The 19,525-nt window shown below is 37.0% G+C and overlaps 1 protein-coding gene across 1 annotated transcript in view; it reads right to left on the bottom strand.

The window, feature by feature from the left end:
- PLCL1 (phospholipase C like 1 (inactive)) overlaps window positions 1-19,525 on the bottom strand; it is a 342,078-nt gene that overhangs the window by 77,126 nt on the left and 245,427 nt on the right. The window contains exons 2-3 of the mRNA XM_043577410.1: window positions 6,529-9,003; window positions 3,997-4,200 (exon numbers count right to left, since the gene is read on the bottom strand). Of these exons, the coding sequence (XP_043433345.1) occupies window positions 3,997-4,200; window positions 6,529-9,003 (2,679 nt within the window). The remainder of the gene's footprint in view (window positions 1-3,996; window positions 4,201-6,528; window positions 9,004-19,525) is intronic.

Below are 19,525 nucleotides of genomic sequence, written 5' to 3'. Positions count from 1 at the left end.
ATCTTTTTACAGTCTCCATAGTTTTGTCTTTGTCTGTAGGGGTTTTTTAACTACAAGTATAAGACAGGGAACAGTTTGGTTACAGTGGTGTCATAGAGGTAAAACAAAGGAGATTTAAAGATTTACCATAAAACCCATCAATTATGGCATCAGAACTATACTATTTCTGCCAACAATAAATGCTTCTAATTTGTTTTTTATTCGGCTAACATTAATTGGCAATATAGTCCATGCCAGCACTGTTTTAGATGAGGGAGGTAACTGTAGGAAGCAACACACAGGGTCTGGGCCCTCATGGAGTATACATTCAAATTGAAGGGGAAGGGAGGGCAGAAATTCAACAAAAAGTCAAGCAAAATATTTTTCATTACTGCTAAGTAGGATGATGGAAATATATAAGGTTATGTGACAGAGCAACAAGTGGGGACAGTTACCAGGGAAGACTTCTCTGAGGATATGACATTTGAACTAAAAATTAAGAGATAAGAAGCAACTATTCATGCAAGAGAAGATTCCAGGCAGAGGGAACCACAAATAAAATAACCCAGAGATGGAAACAAACTTGACCTGATTGAAGAAAGAAAGAAAGAAACCCCATGTGGCTGGGGGAAGTGAACAGAAGAAAGACTGTGGGGGTGAGGCTGGGAGAGGCAGAGGAGGCTGGGAGAGGGGAGTGAGATAGGTATGCAAGGCTTGATCATAAATGACCTTATACACCACGATCATAAATGACCCTATAGAGCACAGTAAGGAGTTTCAATTTTATATTAATGGGAAGCCAATGTAGGATTTTAGGCAGGAAAGTGACATGATCAGATTTATGTGTTTTAAATGATCATTCTGGATCTGCAGAGTATCTTAGAAGACTTCTTTAAAATAAATATTAACACAAATATATCAAGAGCTTGAAGGTGCCAACCAATACAATGCAAATCCTAGAAAGCAAAAATGGTGTTTTCACGTTCGAGGCTAATATCATCATTATTTATATCTGTTTCTACCCACTTCCTCCCTAAAAGAAATAACCCAGCAGAGCTGTCAAAAGAGTTTTCAATTACTTGCAAGGTCTTCTGAGTTTGCCATTTGGCATAGGGATATTTACACTCAAAATTATTTCCATAAATCATTTCCATGGGGAACTATAAATGAATATATCATTGTAAGTATTTCTGTTTTCTACTCCAACTTTTACCTTAAGCTTTGGAAAATTATGCTAAGCCTGTAATTACAACTTGCATTTTAAAAATACAAATGAGAAAAGGTTGATGTTCAGATTTAGCTCCCACAGATAAAACTGAGGAAACAAAACAGCATCGGACGCTTGGAGATGTGAAATGGAAACTGGCCAACCACAGTCCAGGTGCTTGTAAGCTGCCTTTTCCAAGCCCAGCTCCAGGGGAATAGGCTCCCCTCCCAGGGAACGATTTTTCTTTCTTAGTTTCACAGAGAATTGGAGGAATAAGTGATTTCCACTGTCTGTCTCTATGGCAACTAGTACCCTAATTTCACCTCTTAAATGGCAATTATACCTATTCACTGAATAGCTTTCAGTCCCTGCTTTTATGATGAAAAAACTGATTTCATGAAAAATGAGATATAGGTAATAGGTGAACTTTTCCCCCAGCAGTCATGGAATACAGTTTATAAGAGGTATGATAATTCAGAAGGAGAATGCATTCTATGGGTTTTTTTCTTTTTCAATTATAGGATGTGTATCCCAAATGTTTTTCCTCTAGTCGTTTTTTAATGATAAAATATTTTTCAATTATGAAAATTAGTTGGGTTCTTTGTAAATAAAGAGTTTGGCAAATAGAGAATAAAAATTAGAAAAGCATAAATAAGAAAATAAAGTTCATTCTCTTTATTTAAAAATACTTACTATGAATATTTTGCTAACATTGTAGATATGTATACATGTAAATACAATATAAATCCTATAGTGTATATTTTTATAACCAGGCTTTTTCACAAAATATGTTATGAGAAGTTTTCCATACCTTTAAATATTCTTCTAATGCATGATTTTAGTGGGTTCAAGAGCATACATCTTGGTTTACTATATTTCATTTAACTATAGTTCTATGTTGACATTATTAAACATAAATGTTTGCGCATATCATTATTGCTTTAGAATAAATCCCAGGAAAGAAATACATAAATCAAATGAGGTAAACATTTTCAATACTATTGCTAAATTTTTCTCCCAAAAGATTATATCAATTTGTTTTCCCAGTAGAGGTAGATGGATGAGAGTATCCATTATCTTAAATTCTCTATCAGAGGTATGATATTTTTTAGTGCCAATGAGAGGGAATATCTCACTACATTTCTTTAATATCTTTAACCTAAAACTCATTTTAAGGTTAAATATGGTTTTAGGTTTTCATTGTCTTTTTTTTTTAGGAGGAAGAGATACATGAACTGCCTGTTCATCTCTGAAGTAAAGAATATTTGTGGGACACCTGGGTGGCTCGGTCACGTGGACTCTTGATTTCGGCTCAGGTCATGATCTCATGGTTTGTGGGGATACCTGCGTCGGGATCTGTGCTGACAGTTAGAGCCTGTTTGGAATTCTCTCTCTCCCTCTCTTTCTTTCTCTCTCTCTTTCTCTCTCTGCCTCTGCCCCTCCCTCACTTGCTCGTGTGTGTGTGTGTGCGCACGTGTGCATATGCACGTGCACACACACACACACTCTCTCACTCTCTCAAAATAAACATTAAAAAGGGACTATTTTTATTCCCTAATAACTCTCCTCCCTCTATTTCTTAGTATCAGAAGAGATAACTTTTAGTTGAGCACATAGCCCCTTGACATAGATACTTCCCATTCTCCTCTTCAGCTAAGTGTGTCTGTTTTAACTCTAGGCTCATGAAATATAAGCAAGAAATGATCTGTGCTATTTCAGAGAAATGTCCTTAAAGGCAGAAGATATACTTTCTTTTCCTCTTCATCATTTGTGATGACTGGAATGCAGATTTTATGGCTGGAGCTTCAGCAGCCATTTTGGACCAGAAAAATAATGGTCACACTGCAGGGATGGTAGAGCAGAAAGGTAGAGGGAGCCTAAGTTCCTAAGAACTTTATAGAAGTTTCATCCTGGAAGGCTGGGCCCAGATTTTTATTTGAAGGAGTACAACTGTATTTTTTTTAATGTTTATTTATTTATTTTTGAGGGAGGGGTAGGAGGTAGAGAGAGAAAGACAGAGAATCCCAAGGAGGCTCCACACTGTCAGCACAGAGCCTGATGCAGGGCTCAAACTCATGAGCCGTGAGATTACGAGCAAAAAATCAAGAGTTGAATGTTTAACCAACTGAGCCACCCAGGCACCCCTAAAACTTTGTATTTTTAAGCCATGATTGTATTGCACTGTTTGTTTTATCAAGCTGAAATTAAACCTAATTGACATAAGATTTTTTCCCCATTTTTTTCTCACTGATTTTTAAGGAGAGTTTACACTTTATCTGGTATATACATTACAAATTTTTCCAATTTTTCATTTGCTCCTTAGTTTTTATGGAATTAGGAGATGCAAAAATATAACTGTCCTTACATTTAATTGCTACATAAATTCCATTATATAGTCAGAAAAAAATCATTTAATAGTATCATCTTAGAAATATAAATTCCAGAGAAATATTTTGTCTCAAACATCATACAGCAGTGAGAAGCATAAATTCATTTCCTACAGGTATACAATTAAATGGTTATGTTGCAGGCTAACATCATTTAGATGGTCATAAATTGTGCTTTTGAAGACTTTATCAATAATTCATTCCTTGCTAAAGCAGAGAATTTCTATTTGTAATCTGTGGGGCTCTGGGTTCAAAGCACTGCCTCAGAGGTCTTCACTGGGACCTAGGGGAAGCTGAGTGGGTGTGCTGTGTCTGCCACCTGCAATGTTATTTATTCATCAGAGTTACACAAAGGAACCCCTGCCAGATGATTCCCCCCCACACACACATTCAGGTAAGAAATATAGAGTCACAATTTCCTACCAGATCATAGGCAGCCAACATTTTTTTCTGCACATCTGGAATTGCCCCCAGAGGCTCCAGATAAGGAAAGTTGTCTTTCATCACAAGAGAGACTGAGGGAGTATTGTCACTGGTGATGAGTCGAGAGGACAAGGTCAACAGACACTGCTTCAGACTGGCAATCGGAGGAAGTCCACACAACTCCTTAATAGACACTATGGCATTCTGTGGGGAACAAAACATGGAATTATACTTCTGACCACATGACACATCACCCCCAGCACTTCTAGGTTTACACTAAAGTATATTCATTAAAAGTATACCCTTTAATGCATACATGTTTGGAGGAAACTGGATTATAATCAACCAAAAATGTAATGTGCAGAGATGACACACAGAGCTAATCCATGATTACAACTCATCTTTCTCATTTTTAGCAACTGCCACATTATGCCATAAAGTAAAGCAGACTGTGAACCAAGGCTACACAGTGCTTTTCAAAGCAGAGCACTGGAATAGTCACACAAATCAGCATTGGCTGGTTGTGAATATCTTACTTGATTTGTATCATGATGATCATAAAAATAAGTCCATGATTGTACATTGGAGTGCATCTTCTGTGAGCTTTTCCCAAGGTAGCAGGCTGCAATTACTCACCATCCTCCATTCGACTAACCATCAAAGGTATTTCTTTGTCGTCGCATCAGAAATGCACCTGACAGGTGCACATACTGAAACAAATTTCATGTATAGCTACATCTGTCCATGTTACAGGCTTTTAAAATTCATTTGAAATAGGAATTATGCCTATTTTGTGTTTTATTAATAGGGAGCAGTACCTAATCTATTCTATGTCGAACGAATTTAGTGACAATGATAGTATTTCATTTTTCTACTGATTAGGCTCCAAACAATTCTTAACCCAAAAGACTATGTGTTGGGATGATATAAATTATCAATGCTATCTGAAAAAAACTTTATTTATAACCAACTCTGCTTAACATGTATTTTAAACACATAATATGTGGAAAGGATATATTTTTAAGAATTGCATAGAAATAAATAAAATCTACTTGTAACATACAAAATAAGATGTAGAAATGACATAACTAATCTGAAACAGGGATTTATAGTAGCTTTGAATTGCGTCAGAAAAAGTCATGTAGAAGATGCTAATATTTGGAGCCTATTTTTAAAACAGTGGCTAAGGCAACCACTTCAAATAAATGCTCACCATCTAAGTGTTTATATGTAATTTATGTGTCATACTATTTTCTACCATTTTAGCTATTTAAACTGATTTTAAGTCTATGTTGAATTTCTCTGTGAAATAATGTAAAAACAAAGTCTTCACCAAATGATGGATTTGAGGTTCAGCATCACCTGACTAAAAACCATGAACGATTTTTGGTAGTCAGCAATTCTGGATTTAAAGCCCAACATTCTTATTTACTTCCTATTTCCATTTCCTATTTGGGAAATCACCTAACTTCTTCTAGCTTGTTTTCTGTCTTGAAAGTAGGGATTTTCTGGGTGAGAATTACTATTAGAATGTTAGCTAAAGGAGCAAATTAGGTGCATTGAAAAATATTCCTCTTTTGTTCTGCTCTCAGGCTGAACCAACACCTCCTTGAGTATTGCAGGAACTCAGTATTTGTTGTTTGATGGTTTCTAAGTAATATGAGCCTAGAATAAGTACATTCAATGGTACTGAAGAAAGAAATTGGCAACCATCTCTGATTACAACATTAATAAAGGGAAAGAAACTAACATTGAATTCCCACATGTCAGCACCAGGAAATTTACATATACTGTCATTTAATTCTAATAATAATTCTGTGATGTATTACTATTTTCATTACCTTATTTGGACAAAACTGATGATCAGGGATCTGAAAAACTTCGCTCAAGATCATAAGGGGATAGAGTTTAAGCCAGAATCCATGTTCTTTCAACTTTCAATTTAACCACATTTCTAAGAGAAGGCTACCTAGTTTTCAACATGTTCAAGTGCTGAATATTGTTTGTTTAGTTGTGTTTTCTAATGGGAGTAATTTATTATTGCTGTTGTACACTTAACTAAAATAAACTGAAGGCATTATATTTGTTTATATGACTTCAACTTCCCTTTCATGTTCATATCTGCAAATATTTTACATATATACTTGTAACTAGTATTGTACGTATATATAATATTTTATATATTGTACGTACATATATTTTATAGTCTATTCTTTTTACATTGTTTCATTCATATACACAACGCCATATATCTATTTGGTTATGTGGTAGGGATATCTAATGGATGTATAAAGCATTTATATTAACTTGTTTAGTTCAGGCCAAATTTAACATAGCATTCATTTATAATCAGATACATGAAATATATCTGCTTTCACAGGTAGCACTTAATTTGGTGGTTTATGAGTTTATACAACCTTTCTGATAATTTTTTTCTGTAATCAGATCACAAGTAAAATACAATGTTCCCTGGTAAGAGAAGGGTAGGAAGAAGTAGGAGCAGGTTGGGGGAAAGTTTGGGATTTTTCCTACCTGCATATTTTCTCTCATATCTATGGCTTCTCGTAAAGGATGAACTGCTATTTTAAAGATGTCATCTATGGTCTTAAGACCAATATTCCTGAGCATGGTATATTCTCGAACTTTCTTCCCCATTCTCACTGACAGGCTGCGCTTCTGTGGCTTTCCTCCTCCACTTCGATTAGTTATTGCTATGTGGACAAAAAGGGTTACATGCTCCATGATGTCACCCACAAAAGAGCGCAGGGGAACATGCCGATATCCAGGCTGCAAACATTCAAATGGTATTGTATATTGTCCTATAAACTCATCCCCAATGTAGTCATCATCTAGAACGACAAAACGGATCATGGCCAGCTCAGGTAGGTTTACTTGAAACTCAAAAGTTTCATCAAAAATAGGGTTATCACTGTTTTGCTGTACAGTTTTAGTTCTTTGTTCTGAACAGTCTGCTGGAATTCCATGTATCTCTATACAAACATAAGGATCTATGACATCTCCTTTGGCACAAGCTCCCTTGGGCTTTGGAAAATTCTGACCACTGATGATCTTGATATGAAGAGCTAGAGGAGACACCCCAGGTACGATGCCCTTTGTGTTTGCACTGAAGTAAGAAACTTCATCTCGCATGATGGATGGCCTTAGAACATAACCACATCCTCCGTTTTGAAGAAACCAGCCTGTGTGAAGATCCATCATTGGACCGGGAGTCTGAAAATTCATTGCCACAATCTGACAGCCACAATTCCAAAAGTCCTGTGGATTCAAGTTACTGGAATCGATCCTCATGGCACTTGGATAGATTCTTGATAAGAACTTCTTATTATAATTTACAAAATCCTCTGGGTATTCATTTGCAATTCGGCTGGCCTCTGTTTCACTAAATGAACACATTTCCCAGTAGTTTTGACTTTTCATGGACAGTTCAAAATCCCTATATTGAACAGATTTACAGATAGAGACCAAATCAGAGAGCTCCCTACACAGCCAGATCTGCTTCTGCTCACCATTATAATCTACTGACAGCCTTCGAGACATTTCCGCTTCCTCGTCTTCATCTGTGACCTCTCCTTCTAAAACATCTGGGTCAGAAGGCAATTTCTTTCCTTTCACGATAATCATTCTTTTTAATTTTTCTGGTGATGGGAGGTAGGTTTCTGATGGCAAAGGTGCCTCAGTATAGAGCTTATTGCCAAAGACCTTTTTCATTTGTTGAACCATTACCTTCTGCTGGGGTAGGGAGCAGTGATTTCCCAAGCAAAGAATGAGTGGGTATTCAGAAGCAACGAAGGCAAATTTGTTTATCACCTCTATGACACTTCGAAAGGAAAGGTGTGTTGTCACATTATTTCGATTACAAAGGATGGGTTCATTGTCTGAACCATCACTTACATCGAGTTCAATGCTTCGACAGCCCATTTTCAAAGCTCTAACATACCCATTAATATCAGCAGGCCCCCTAAACTGGTCTTCTATGAGATAGGTGTTGTGAGAAGCATTGATGTAGTAGTGAGATAATGGCTGGGTCATATCTTGAGCAACCTTTTTTTGCTCAGGATCAAAAATGTCACATTCTGGTGACAACAGATACTGGGTAAAGCCATCAATTGCAAGAAACCCTTTCTGACGGCCATCTTCAGAAAGTTCATATCTTCGAATAATGTCTAAGCACATATCCTCGGTAATATGGGCAACTCCTTGTTCAGCTTCTAAAAAGAGCATGAGATCGTTAGCATCCAAATATTCTTTATTTTTAGATATCTGTACCAGTAAGAAATACACTTCCGGCCTGGTGCAAAGTTCACAAAAAGCTTCACAAAATTCCTCTTCTGTCACTCGTGTGGTTAGTTTTTCTTTGCTCTTCTGGATTTCTTTAAACTTTAGCCTGATCTTGGATTCTTTCAGGGTAGGGTTGAGTTGTTTTATCAACTCTACAGAGGTGTCTTCCAGCATAATCCCATTGCCGTCAACATCTGCTGCTTCGAACACTGTTTTCAACCACATGAACCTCGGCGTGTTCCGGTTGCCCTCTATAAAGTCAAGGGGCTGCTTACTTCGAGAAACCAGGTACCGCAAACCTGAAACCCAGATGTTCGCTACATCCGCCGAATTGGCAACTAGGTCCAGAGACTCGTAGTTTTCCCCGTGGAGTATGGAAAAGGCACAGTCCTCACAAATCTGGTCAGCAAGGCCATTGTTTCTAAATGTTTCCGTGTTCTTCCCCAGTCTGATTTCTTTTATGGCAGAAATGTCAAGCTTGGCTTTCTCTAGGTCTTTCTTGGAAGGTTCCCAGCGAAGAGCTTGGAGGTCTGTGTCCAGAGTGAAAAAACGGTTGTAAATACGAGAATTTGGCCGGACCTTCTTCAGTTCGCAGCCAGCTTGCATGAAGCTGATGCAGTCGCTCGCACTGCTGATTTTCTTTTCTGACGGCATGCTGCTGAAAGACACGGTTTTCTTTCTTCCGCCACATTTTTGGTTAGAAGGATCCTGTAAAATAAGTTGAAAATAAGGAATCAATTTTCCCTTAGAAAATAGACAAAATTCAATAACAGTCTATGAACTCCTCAGACTCCATTCAGATATTATGATTATTTGGACAGAGGCTGGCCTAAATTCACATTTTCACAGTTCCAGAAAAAGACAAATTGCCAAGAAAATTGATATTATTAGCTTTAGAAAGAAAAACTTATTTTTCAAATGCCTGGTGTTCTTTGAAATAAAAGCAACTATTAAGTTAACTACAAATCGCTCATTTGTTCATTAAAGCAGATTCCCTAAGAACCACTACATGTAGGGACTAGCTCAAGTCCCTATAGATATGTGAAAGAAATAATGCTGGATTTCTTTAAAAAGTTTTCTTCATTTATACTTTGCAACAATTTAAGTTTTAAACTTAAAACTAGTTCAAATAAAAGATTTTCACCTTAATATGCTTTATATCAAAAAGGACTGACAATATGCCTTTTTTAAGTGTTTATTTATTTTTTTTTTGAGAGGCAGAGAGAGAGCGAGTGACTACAAGCAGGAGAGGGGCAGAGAGAGAGAGAGGGAAAGAGAGAATCCCAAAGAGGCTCCACACTGTTGGCACAAAGCCTAACACAGAGGCTCTGTGAGACCATGACCTGAACCTAAGTCGGATGTTTAACCCACTAAGCCACCAAGCACCCCAGTACTGACAATATACCATAACTAAAAGTCGCTTTTTCCCCCTCAAACTATTTTGAAGGAAGTAAGTTTCTTGAAAGTCAGATTGGAAGCCAATGACAAACGGATGACTCTCACTTGATCAAATCTGTAGACTGAGGTACACAGTTTAGATGAACTTTATGAGAATCAGCACCTGTGTTTCAGTATAAAGCTATTAGCAGCCACAGCTCAGAACTAAACAGAAATCCTAATGGTTCCACTAACTCTTAAGGTTCTTCCAATATAAATTAAATTTTTAAGCCTTTCACCACAGAATTTCACAGAGAACACTTGCACCTTGCATTTTACCTCTTTCTGAAAGTGTCTCTGCATCTTAGTCTCACAGAATCCTCAGCCCATTTTGCCACACTTCCCTGAACCACAGTGCTGATGGCATCAGACTTTCTGTGTTCAGATTAGTGTGCCTTAAGCAGGTTAATTATTTCGTGTGGCTGCTTTGTTCTTGGATATATCTTGACCTTCTCACATATTGTCTTTCCCAAATTATAGGTCCAATCCTTGTATTCGTAACATAACAGATATCATCTTAGTCCCAGACTGTCCACTGTATCTATCACTCCCAATTCCTTTACACTGAGCATCTGACCAATGCCACTTAAAACTGGATATTTTTTTATACTTTACTCTGTTCAGACCACAGACTGAAGTTGATAATGTTCCCAACCAGATCACCAATTCATATAATTCTCCCAGGAACTAATTACGCAAAAGCACCTAAATGCATGTTTACAGTGACTGATTTTATAAGCATAGCAAAACAGCAGCAAAGTGCCAAATGCAAAAGGCATTGTCCTTACATAAAAATAACTAGTTTCAAGCTAAAATTTTCTGCTCAGTAAATATATGACTTTAGGTAAGTTACTTAGCCTCCCTGATTCTTAATTTTGGCTTTTAAATAGGAATCAATAATCCTTACATATAATAGTGTTGTTGTGAGACTCAAAAGGAAAAGTGTGCATGAATATTCTTTGTAAACTGCAGGTGCTTATTGGATGAGTCTTTTTGAAGGAAGAGGAACATTTCTTCATACCCCTGGTCACTGCAGGACCTGACCAGGATATTGGGGGTTATCAAGAAGTTGATTCATTCTTGACCTCTGCATTTAAGACAAATCTTCAGTGATAAACTGAAAATATTTAAAAACAGACACATGATATTACTATTTTAAGCACTATAAACTCTGACCAAAATAGTCGGGACTCTCTCCTTCCCTGGCTTTCTTTTAAAATAGGGTAGAATCTCTCCTCTGAGGGCTTATTTAATTGTGATCCTGTCTGTAAGAGCCTCCCTATCCTGTGATTCAGAAAAAAAGGCAGGATGATTTATTATTCAATTGACTAAAGCCTTGCCTGTGAAAAGAAAACAAAATTTGATTTAGTTATGGGATGTTGGTGGGATGATTCATTAACTCAAATATTTATCTGATGTTCAAGTGACAAAGATATAAATTACCCAATTTATTTACAGAATAAAAAAATCTGTACAGATTACAGAATATTGTTTCTTGATGCCCTGGCATTTAACAACTTAGCTCATGCTTTTTCAGAGAGTTGTGATTTTTAATTATCCTATAGTAGTCAATTTCCTCATCCTTAAGTTAAAAAACGAGTATAAATCTTCAGCTGTTTAGACGCAGTTGCACTATTAGAAAACATTTAAATTCATCACAACCCACATGTTCAGAAATTTCAGGTGTGTGTGTGTGTGTGTGTGTGTGTGTGTGTGTTTCCACACCGTGCAGGCAGGCACCTAATGGCACTGCTCAGATAGGACTAATCTACCAAGTACAATAGAGGGAAACTGAATTGTGATAGTAAGGTAGGAAACTGAATTGTGATAGTAAGGTAGACTGTGACTCAGCTCTTAAAGCTATCGTTTGCCTAGATTTTTAAGCTAATGAGACCTTTCACAGAAAAAAATATTTTTATATGAGCAGATCATGTTCTAAGCAGGATTATTGTCAACAGAGTTATAAAACCTCTAATAGTCTCTAATAAACCTTCAGTGGGAAATCAGTGTTGCTGAAAATGCATGTATATAGTTCCTACACCCCAGGTATGGCTCCACACCTCAAAACACTATTAACACTTCACTCTTGACTTGAGCCACTGTTCATGAGAACAAAAGTACTGCTGTGGAAAGAGCTTTCTCCTATAAGCCTCTCCTCTTTGTGGTGATATCTCCTTAAATCAAGACTTTCTCTCCTAGTAAGATAAGCCTTCAAGAGATAAATGTTTTCTATCTAGCCCAGGAAAGAATGACCCACTCCAAATGCTTATTTCCTGCTTTGACCTCCAATTCCTACATGGTTACAAAATTTACCCCAAAATGCCTTATAACTTGGAACCAGTGGAAAAGATACCATCTTAGGTTCTCATCTCACGAAAGACAAACTCCAAAGTTATTACAAGCCCCCAAATGAGCAAAACACTGGCCAAAGCACATGTGAACAAATAATTAGCTTGTCTGCTGTTGACTACAGCCAAGATTATTTCTATTCAAAATATGCTGGAAAAGTCTCAGGACTCCGATATGTCTTTAACTCTGTATTTTCAGTGGTCATGCTATGCCGTAGCTCTGCAAAGCTTTGGTGTGGGATGGGAGGGGTTGTATGGAGAGCACAGGAAGGATGGATGACCCCAAATCTCCTTCTGAGCTTCATCACCACCATGGTCTCTTTGCCAAGCCCTACGCCCCCACATTTGTGTTTCCCTTAATAAGATCTTCGCAGATTGGTGGTAGAGAGGGGGGACTACTCAGGTAAACAGTCAGGAGATATCCCCAAATGAAAGAATTTGAAACGTTGATATTAGACCGTCCTGTTGATAAATACAAAAACGTATTTGATGATGGAATGAGAGAAAATGTACTGCATATATATATATATATATATGAGAATATATATATATTGCACCTTGCATTTTACCTCTTTCTGAAAGTGTCTCTGCATCTTAGTCTCACAGAATCCTCAGCCCATTTTGCCACACTTCCCTGAACCACAGTGCTGATGGCATCAGACTTTCTGTGTCTATATATATATATATATATATATATATATATTCTGTGTCTATATATATATATATGCATACGGAAAAAAATATATATATATATGCATAGGAAATATATATATATATATGCATAGGAAATATATATATATATGAAAGACAGGTGCTTTGGACACTTTCTAAGAGAAAACAAAGTTTGGTGTCACTTAGGTGTGCACTTGTCATCTTCTAGCTCATTAGATAACTGAATTGAATCCAATGGTCATAAGGTCATTATTATAAGGAGATTATTATAAAGAATGGAGACTTTTCCAACTTTTTAAAAATTTTTTAATGTTTATTCATTTTTGAGAGAGACAGAGCATAAGCAGGGGAGGGGCAGAGAGCAAGGGAGACACAGAATCCGAAGCAGACTCTAGGCCCTGAGCTGTCAGCACAGAGCCCGACTTGGGGCTTGAACTCATGAACCACGAGATCATGACTTGAGCTGAAGTCAGACGCTTAACCAACTGAGCCACCTAGGTGCCCCTCCATTTATTTTTAAAGCTAAGTTTCCTCACTCTGCAATGAAAGGAAGAGGCCAAAGTACTTATTAACCCCCAAATTTCTCTTAGACCAGCTTACAAAATTTATTAGGATGAATAGCACACTATGACGCCTCTGTCCCCTAAATTAAAGTTTAGCCTCCTATTCTAGCAGGGGCTAAGAATTAGGCAGTGAACTCAATCCTTTCTATTGTTTAATATCCTATGTTCAAGTTTCCAAATTATCATTTCACAGGAAGGTAACACATTTAAACAAGTTAAGCAATAAACCAAGTTGAGTTTATATGATCTCTGAACATTTCAAGATAAAACTTTATATTTGGGATCTACTTAAATTAATTATACTTTATATAAAGGATTTAATCATCAGAATCAAGAAGAATCTCATAAACTAGCAAGGTAATAGGCAAATGTTTTATTCTTTTATTAAAATAATACAGGGACACGTGGGTGGCTCAGCTGGATAAGCATCCAGCTCTTGATTTCGTTTCAGGTCGTGATCTCACAGTTCATGGGATGGAGCCCCATGTCAGGCTCTGTGCTGACAGTGCAGAGCCTGCTTGGGATTCTTTCTCTCCCTCTCTCTCTGCCCCTCCTCCACTTGTGTGTGCACACACACTCTCTCTCTTTCTCATTCTCTCTCACAATAGATTTTTTTTAATATTTTTAAAAAATAATACAATACTTATTTCCATAAGTTTCCACTGGCATTTTCTCTCTGACCCCAACAAGGCTGGATACACTGCAAATTCCTTATGAAACAATCAACAAACAAAATCATTTTTCTTCAGCACCACACTGATGAGCCACAGAGGCAACTCAGCTTATTCAGTGCAACCAATTTGGGGTCTCAATAATGAAACCATTTAATTATTTCAATATAATATTTTTTTAAAAAGTATACTCAAGCAACACACAAATGTAAATGTACCCAATGCCACAGAACTGCACATTTAAAAATGGTTAAAGTCATAAATTTTATGTTATATACATCTTCCCACACAAAAGAGTACACTAAAGTACTGTATACAAATTTAAGAGTAAAGAAAACATCATATCTACATTTGGCTACCTCTCATCTGATAAGCATGTTTAAACATGAGATTATACCATCACATATTCTTTTCATTTTTTGGCAAGTTGTTTTTAAGTGAACATTCAAAATGATGCTTTGTTAAAACAAAACAAATTTATAAACCTTAAAGAATAGCAATCCAAACACCAGTTGTCAAACTGTTTAGAAGGAATCCTTGTTTCATATTGCAGAAATCCAGGTATGTGAATGCAGATACTAAAGTGACATTCATTTCTCTCTTTTAGTACAAGGGGGAAAACACTTATTTTTGAAGAGCTCTCTTAAGAAAGTTTCTATACAAAAATGTAATCGATTATAACTAAAAGATAAGCAGAACTATAGGTACATAAATCCTGTTTTCACCACAGGGATTCTATCTTGTTCTTATAGACAACCTGTGAACTATAACACTATTCTATTCGTTCTTGTTTTATGAACTTACAAGCAAAATTCAGAAACAAAAGATTTGGTCGATACATGAAGTCTTCAAAGTATTGTGGACAATATAATCTAGAATCCAAATGAGCTTCAACCTTAGATATTGAGAGGCCTCAGGTTTCCATTCTCTGTTCATTCATTTAACAAACAATAAGAGGTATTCCTACCCCATCCTCGGGACAAGTACATTGTAGAGTTTTGAACAAACTGAGAAAGCCTAACTTTTATCTTAGAAAGATCACTCCAGATGTGCACTAGATGGACAAAACTGAAGCTGGAGCAGTAGGTGACTTGAAGCATTAAAGGAAAGATGGCAATTGCCTGAGGTCACCAACAAAAGGAGCGGAGAGAAGTGAGAAGTATCATAAAATAGGTGGTAAAATTAAAAATCCTGTACTGGGTCTAGAATGACTCTTAGGTTTTTTTTTTTTTTTAATTTTTTTTTTCAACATTTATTTTTGGGACAGAGAGAGACAGAGCATGAACGGGGGAGGGGCAGAGAGAGAAGGAGACACAGAATCGGAAACAGGCTCCAGGCTCTGAGCCATCAGCCCAGAGCCCGACGCGGGGCTCGAACTCACAGACCGCGAGATCGTGACCTGGCTGAAGTCGGACGCTTAACTGACTGCGCCACCCAGGCGCCCCTTAGGTTTTTTATTTAAGTGAGAGGTGAGTGGAAATATTGCTGAGATATGGAATACCAGGCAAGGTGAAATGGGAGGAAAACAAAGTTTACGTTGGCCATGGTGGATTTTAGATGACTGTGGGCCATCTATGTGAAAGGACTTGGCAGAGAAGACTTAAAATACAAAGGTAGAGGGATAAGAGGACCAAGAGCATGACCTCTCACAGAAGTCAAAGAATAGACTTTAAGGAGTGAGTGCTGGAAAATAAGCCGTTAAGATGGCTTACTGGATTTAGCTGTTAAAATGTCTGCTGGTAACTTTGATGAGAGAACATCTTATGTTGCCTTCAAGTTGGTGAGGACAGTGATAGCGGTGAGAGCAAAGGGCTGCAAGGAACAGAGAGGAGCCGGTATAAATGTTCTTTGGTGGGAAAGAAGGCCAGGATGACTCTAGTATAACTGAGGAGTAAAATGGCTCCAAATGAGACTAGAACAACAGACAGAGGCCAACAGTAATTATCCAGGAGAAGACTATTCTCAAAATGCTGGCTTTATTAACTTGTATTGGTGATAGCTCAAGAAATGGAATCCATGTAAAATATATACATTATATCTAATATAACCTATACAACGGGCCTATGCCCAAATCCACATCCATGTTTGGCAGTTAGTCTAGAGAAAAACCCATCCTCCACATACAAAGCCTAACTCTCCACATAAAATTCAAGGAGGTAGGAGAGATGGTATCCTCACATCTGTTGCCTTCAAGCTTCAGGTAAGGGAAGGCTGCAACTGTAGAATTATACCATTTATTCCACATTAAAATTTCCATTTTCTCAGAGTAAACTTGAATTACTTAATGTGAAGTTACCAACAAGTGACACGACTTATTTATAATTAACACCATATGACCCACCTAAAGTCATTATGTGGTACAATGGGGGGTAGAGGTCCTGATATCACCACTGAGAAGTGTCTGAATCCTGACCCAAGCTCTGTGAATCATTGGCTCTCCCTGGTGGCTCCCTAAGCCTAGCTGGTAAGAAGCTGAAGAGCTATTTTATTATCCATAAAGAAAATATTCATTCTCTACAACACCTCATAATTCAACAGAATCAATTAAAGGCAATGCTAACTGTATGCAAGCACATATCTCTTGCCAAATTATGTTTTATGTCTGTATTTAACATGTATTTCATTTATAAAAGGTAATCCATTTAATATAATACCCTAAATCCATCTTTTTTAGGAAACCTACTCTGATATGTATACAATGTGGCTGGGATAGAAAACTATCTTAATTATAGGAAGCCAGTGACAATCTAAATATTTTCTAAAATGACATCTCTTAAATGACTCTCCTCACTTGAAAGCAAAAATAATTGGATATTCTATAGGCAAACATGGGCATAGAGTGTAGAAAGTCCATTTCAGGTTACGTTCTTAGTACCATTGACTTCCTTCGTTGAACAGAGAAATTTCCACTGTGCTAAATATCCCTGAAATCATTCACTCAGAACTCATTAAGAAATGGCTCAATAAAAATTATCTTAAGCTCTTTTGCTGCAAGGTTTCTACCCACAGTTTTCTGCAAGTATAACTCTCATTATGCATGTCCCATATATTATTTCAAAATACGGCATTTGCTGATACAAAGATTGAGTACCTACTATGTGCTAGGCACTGTCCTAGTGACTGGTTCTTTGAAAAATCATTAATCACAAAACTAATGTTGTTGGAATAAATGCTTTTGCTCCATCACTCTTTTAATATACAGGTGCTTATTAATGATGAAGTGAGTATAACAATGACAAAAATTATCAAATTTGATAGTTAGAGAAAAGCTTATAACAAATTATTCTAAATAAATAAAAATGGGCGCCTGGCTGGCTCAGTCAGTAGAGCATGTGACTTTGATCTCAGGGTTGTGAGTTTGAGCCCCACATTGGGCAGAGAGCTAAATAAATAAATAAATAAATAAAATCCACAAACATTTAATAAATAAACAGCTCTAAATAACACTAAGAATGTTTGACAGCCAAGACCACAAAGGGGCATTAGAACAGATAAGATAATATTTTTAAAAAGTACTATAGTAATTATGTACAGTTAAGTTACATCCTTAACACTAGAGCCTTTACCGAGATACTTAAAAACAGATAAGAGGCAAACTAAGCACTGAAATGTTCAAAATCTATAATATGGTATTAGGGAAAATAATGTTAAAAGCATTGCTATTTAACAAGAAAGACAAATACAACCTCCACATGAAGCCTCAATATATTATATGTCATGGAAAATAAATCCTGAATTACATAGCTCTACCTAGAACTCTGTTACTCCTAGATGTGCTAGAAAGACCTTGCCAAGACTTGTTCCAAGTTTGCAGCAGGAACCCAGAAGATGACTTCAGTGGGCTTAATGACAACAAGGTCTTGTTGCCATGCTCTTCTAGTAGGGTGTCCTCTTATCTGCAACTTTGTTTTCCACAGTTTCAGTTAACCACAGTATAGAAGTAAATGATCCTCCTACTGACATACTGTCACAAGGTCAAGAGTAGCCTAACACTACATCACAGTGCCTCCATCATTCACCTTGCTTCATCTAATCATATAGGTGTTTTTTTATCTCACATTCTCACAGAAGAAGACAGGTGAGTATAGCACAATAAGATATTTTAAGAGACCACATTCACACAGCTTTCATTATAGTATGATGTTATAATTGCCTTATTATTAACTATTGTTGCTAATCTCCCACTAATTTATAAACTAAACTTTATCATAAGTATGCATGTGTAGGTAAAAACAAAGTATACATAGGGTTCAGTACTACCTGTGGTTTCAGGCATCCATTGAATCTATCCCCCATGGACAAAGGAGACACTACTGTAACTTCTAATAGTCACACTGGCAAGCATATTATTAATTAACCAGAATAGTACTGGATTTTAGTAGAGTAACAATTTTATAATGCCTGCTAAAATAACCAGAATTGCAAAATCAGGATTAAGGAATCACATTCTATCATTTTCAGTTTTGAGACAAGGGTTTCTTTATCCTCCTCTCAACAATAATGTTTGTCTCAGACTAAAAAGGCTTTGGTTTGAAATTTTTAACACAAACTGGGAAGAAATTGACTCAAAAGAATAGTAAGCATAACAGTATATCCTCTCCAAGTCAAAAGTTAAAGAACACCATATCCTGATTTATATATTTAGAATGTTGTTTATTAAATATCTGAAATAAACTTTCTTATGTGATGTTTATTCAACAACAGTGGAGTAAAGGTGAAGAAAACACCTCTCTCTGTACCTTTCTCTATATGCTTCATCTCTGTGATTCATTCAAGAAGCAAGACCATAAAAACCTAATAAAAATCACTGCCAGCTCATTGCAGATCAACACTCACAGGTAAAATCAAAGACTATTTCACCTGTTTGGACTTTTTTTCACCTGTACAGAAATTAAGTCCATGTAGTTGAGGATACCTGGCCACAGGGAAACCAGACAGATAACAGCTTTGGAAGCCCATGTCTCCAGACGTTCAGTTCATTCCGTAGTTTCATGGATTCCTGCCATTTCTGCTTTCCCTCACAGCATTAGGGCACAAACCCTGCAGTTGTTTGTTGTGAAACCTCACTGACTGACAGGCTTTCTATTCTTAACTCATTTCCCCTCAAGTCCATCAGCATAGATGTTCCTTTATAGTGTCAACTGTTCGTGGAAAAGGCCTTGCTTCTCAGTTAACTCTTGCTAATCTCTGCTTGCATCTTCCGGCCCACAACTTTGTATACAGTTACAAGGAGCATTAACACTCCCATTTTTCTAGTCAAAAACATGACCTCTTTCCTGACCCCAAGTGCTGCATACAATGCACGGTTTTGCCTATTATAAATCCCAGGAGAATATGTTACATTACGCTCCTTAGAAGCACCAATATGAACAAAGTGAAGTAGTCACCAATAAAGGTGATGTAACAATTATTCAATGGTCTCTGAGGAATGACATGCTGCTCTCAGTCCTGTTCCTCCAAGACAGATGTACACCTCATACTCAAAAGCACTACCTTTGTAACTGATCAGTAGCCTGTGCAGCTCTCAGCAGAGGTGCCA

Source organism: Prionailurus bengalensis, chromosome C1, assembly GCF_016509475.1.
Source record: "Prionailurus bengalensis isolate Pbe53 chromosome C1, Fcat_Pben_1.1_paternal_pri, whole genome shotgun sequence".
In the NCBI taxonomy this organism is placed as follows: domain Eukaryota; kingdom Metazoa; phylum Chordata; class Mammalia; order Carnivora; family Felidae; genus Prionailurus; species Prionailurus bengalensis.
The sequence above is the reverse complement of the archived record's forward strand: the minus strand, read 5'-3'. Positions and strand labels throughout refer to the sequence as shown.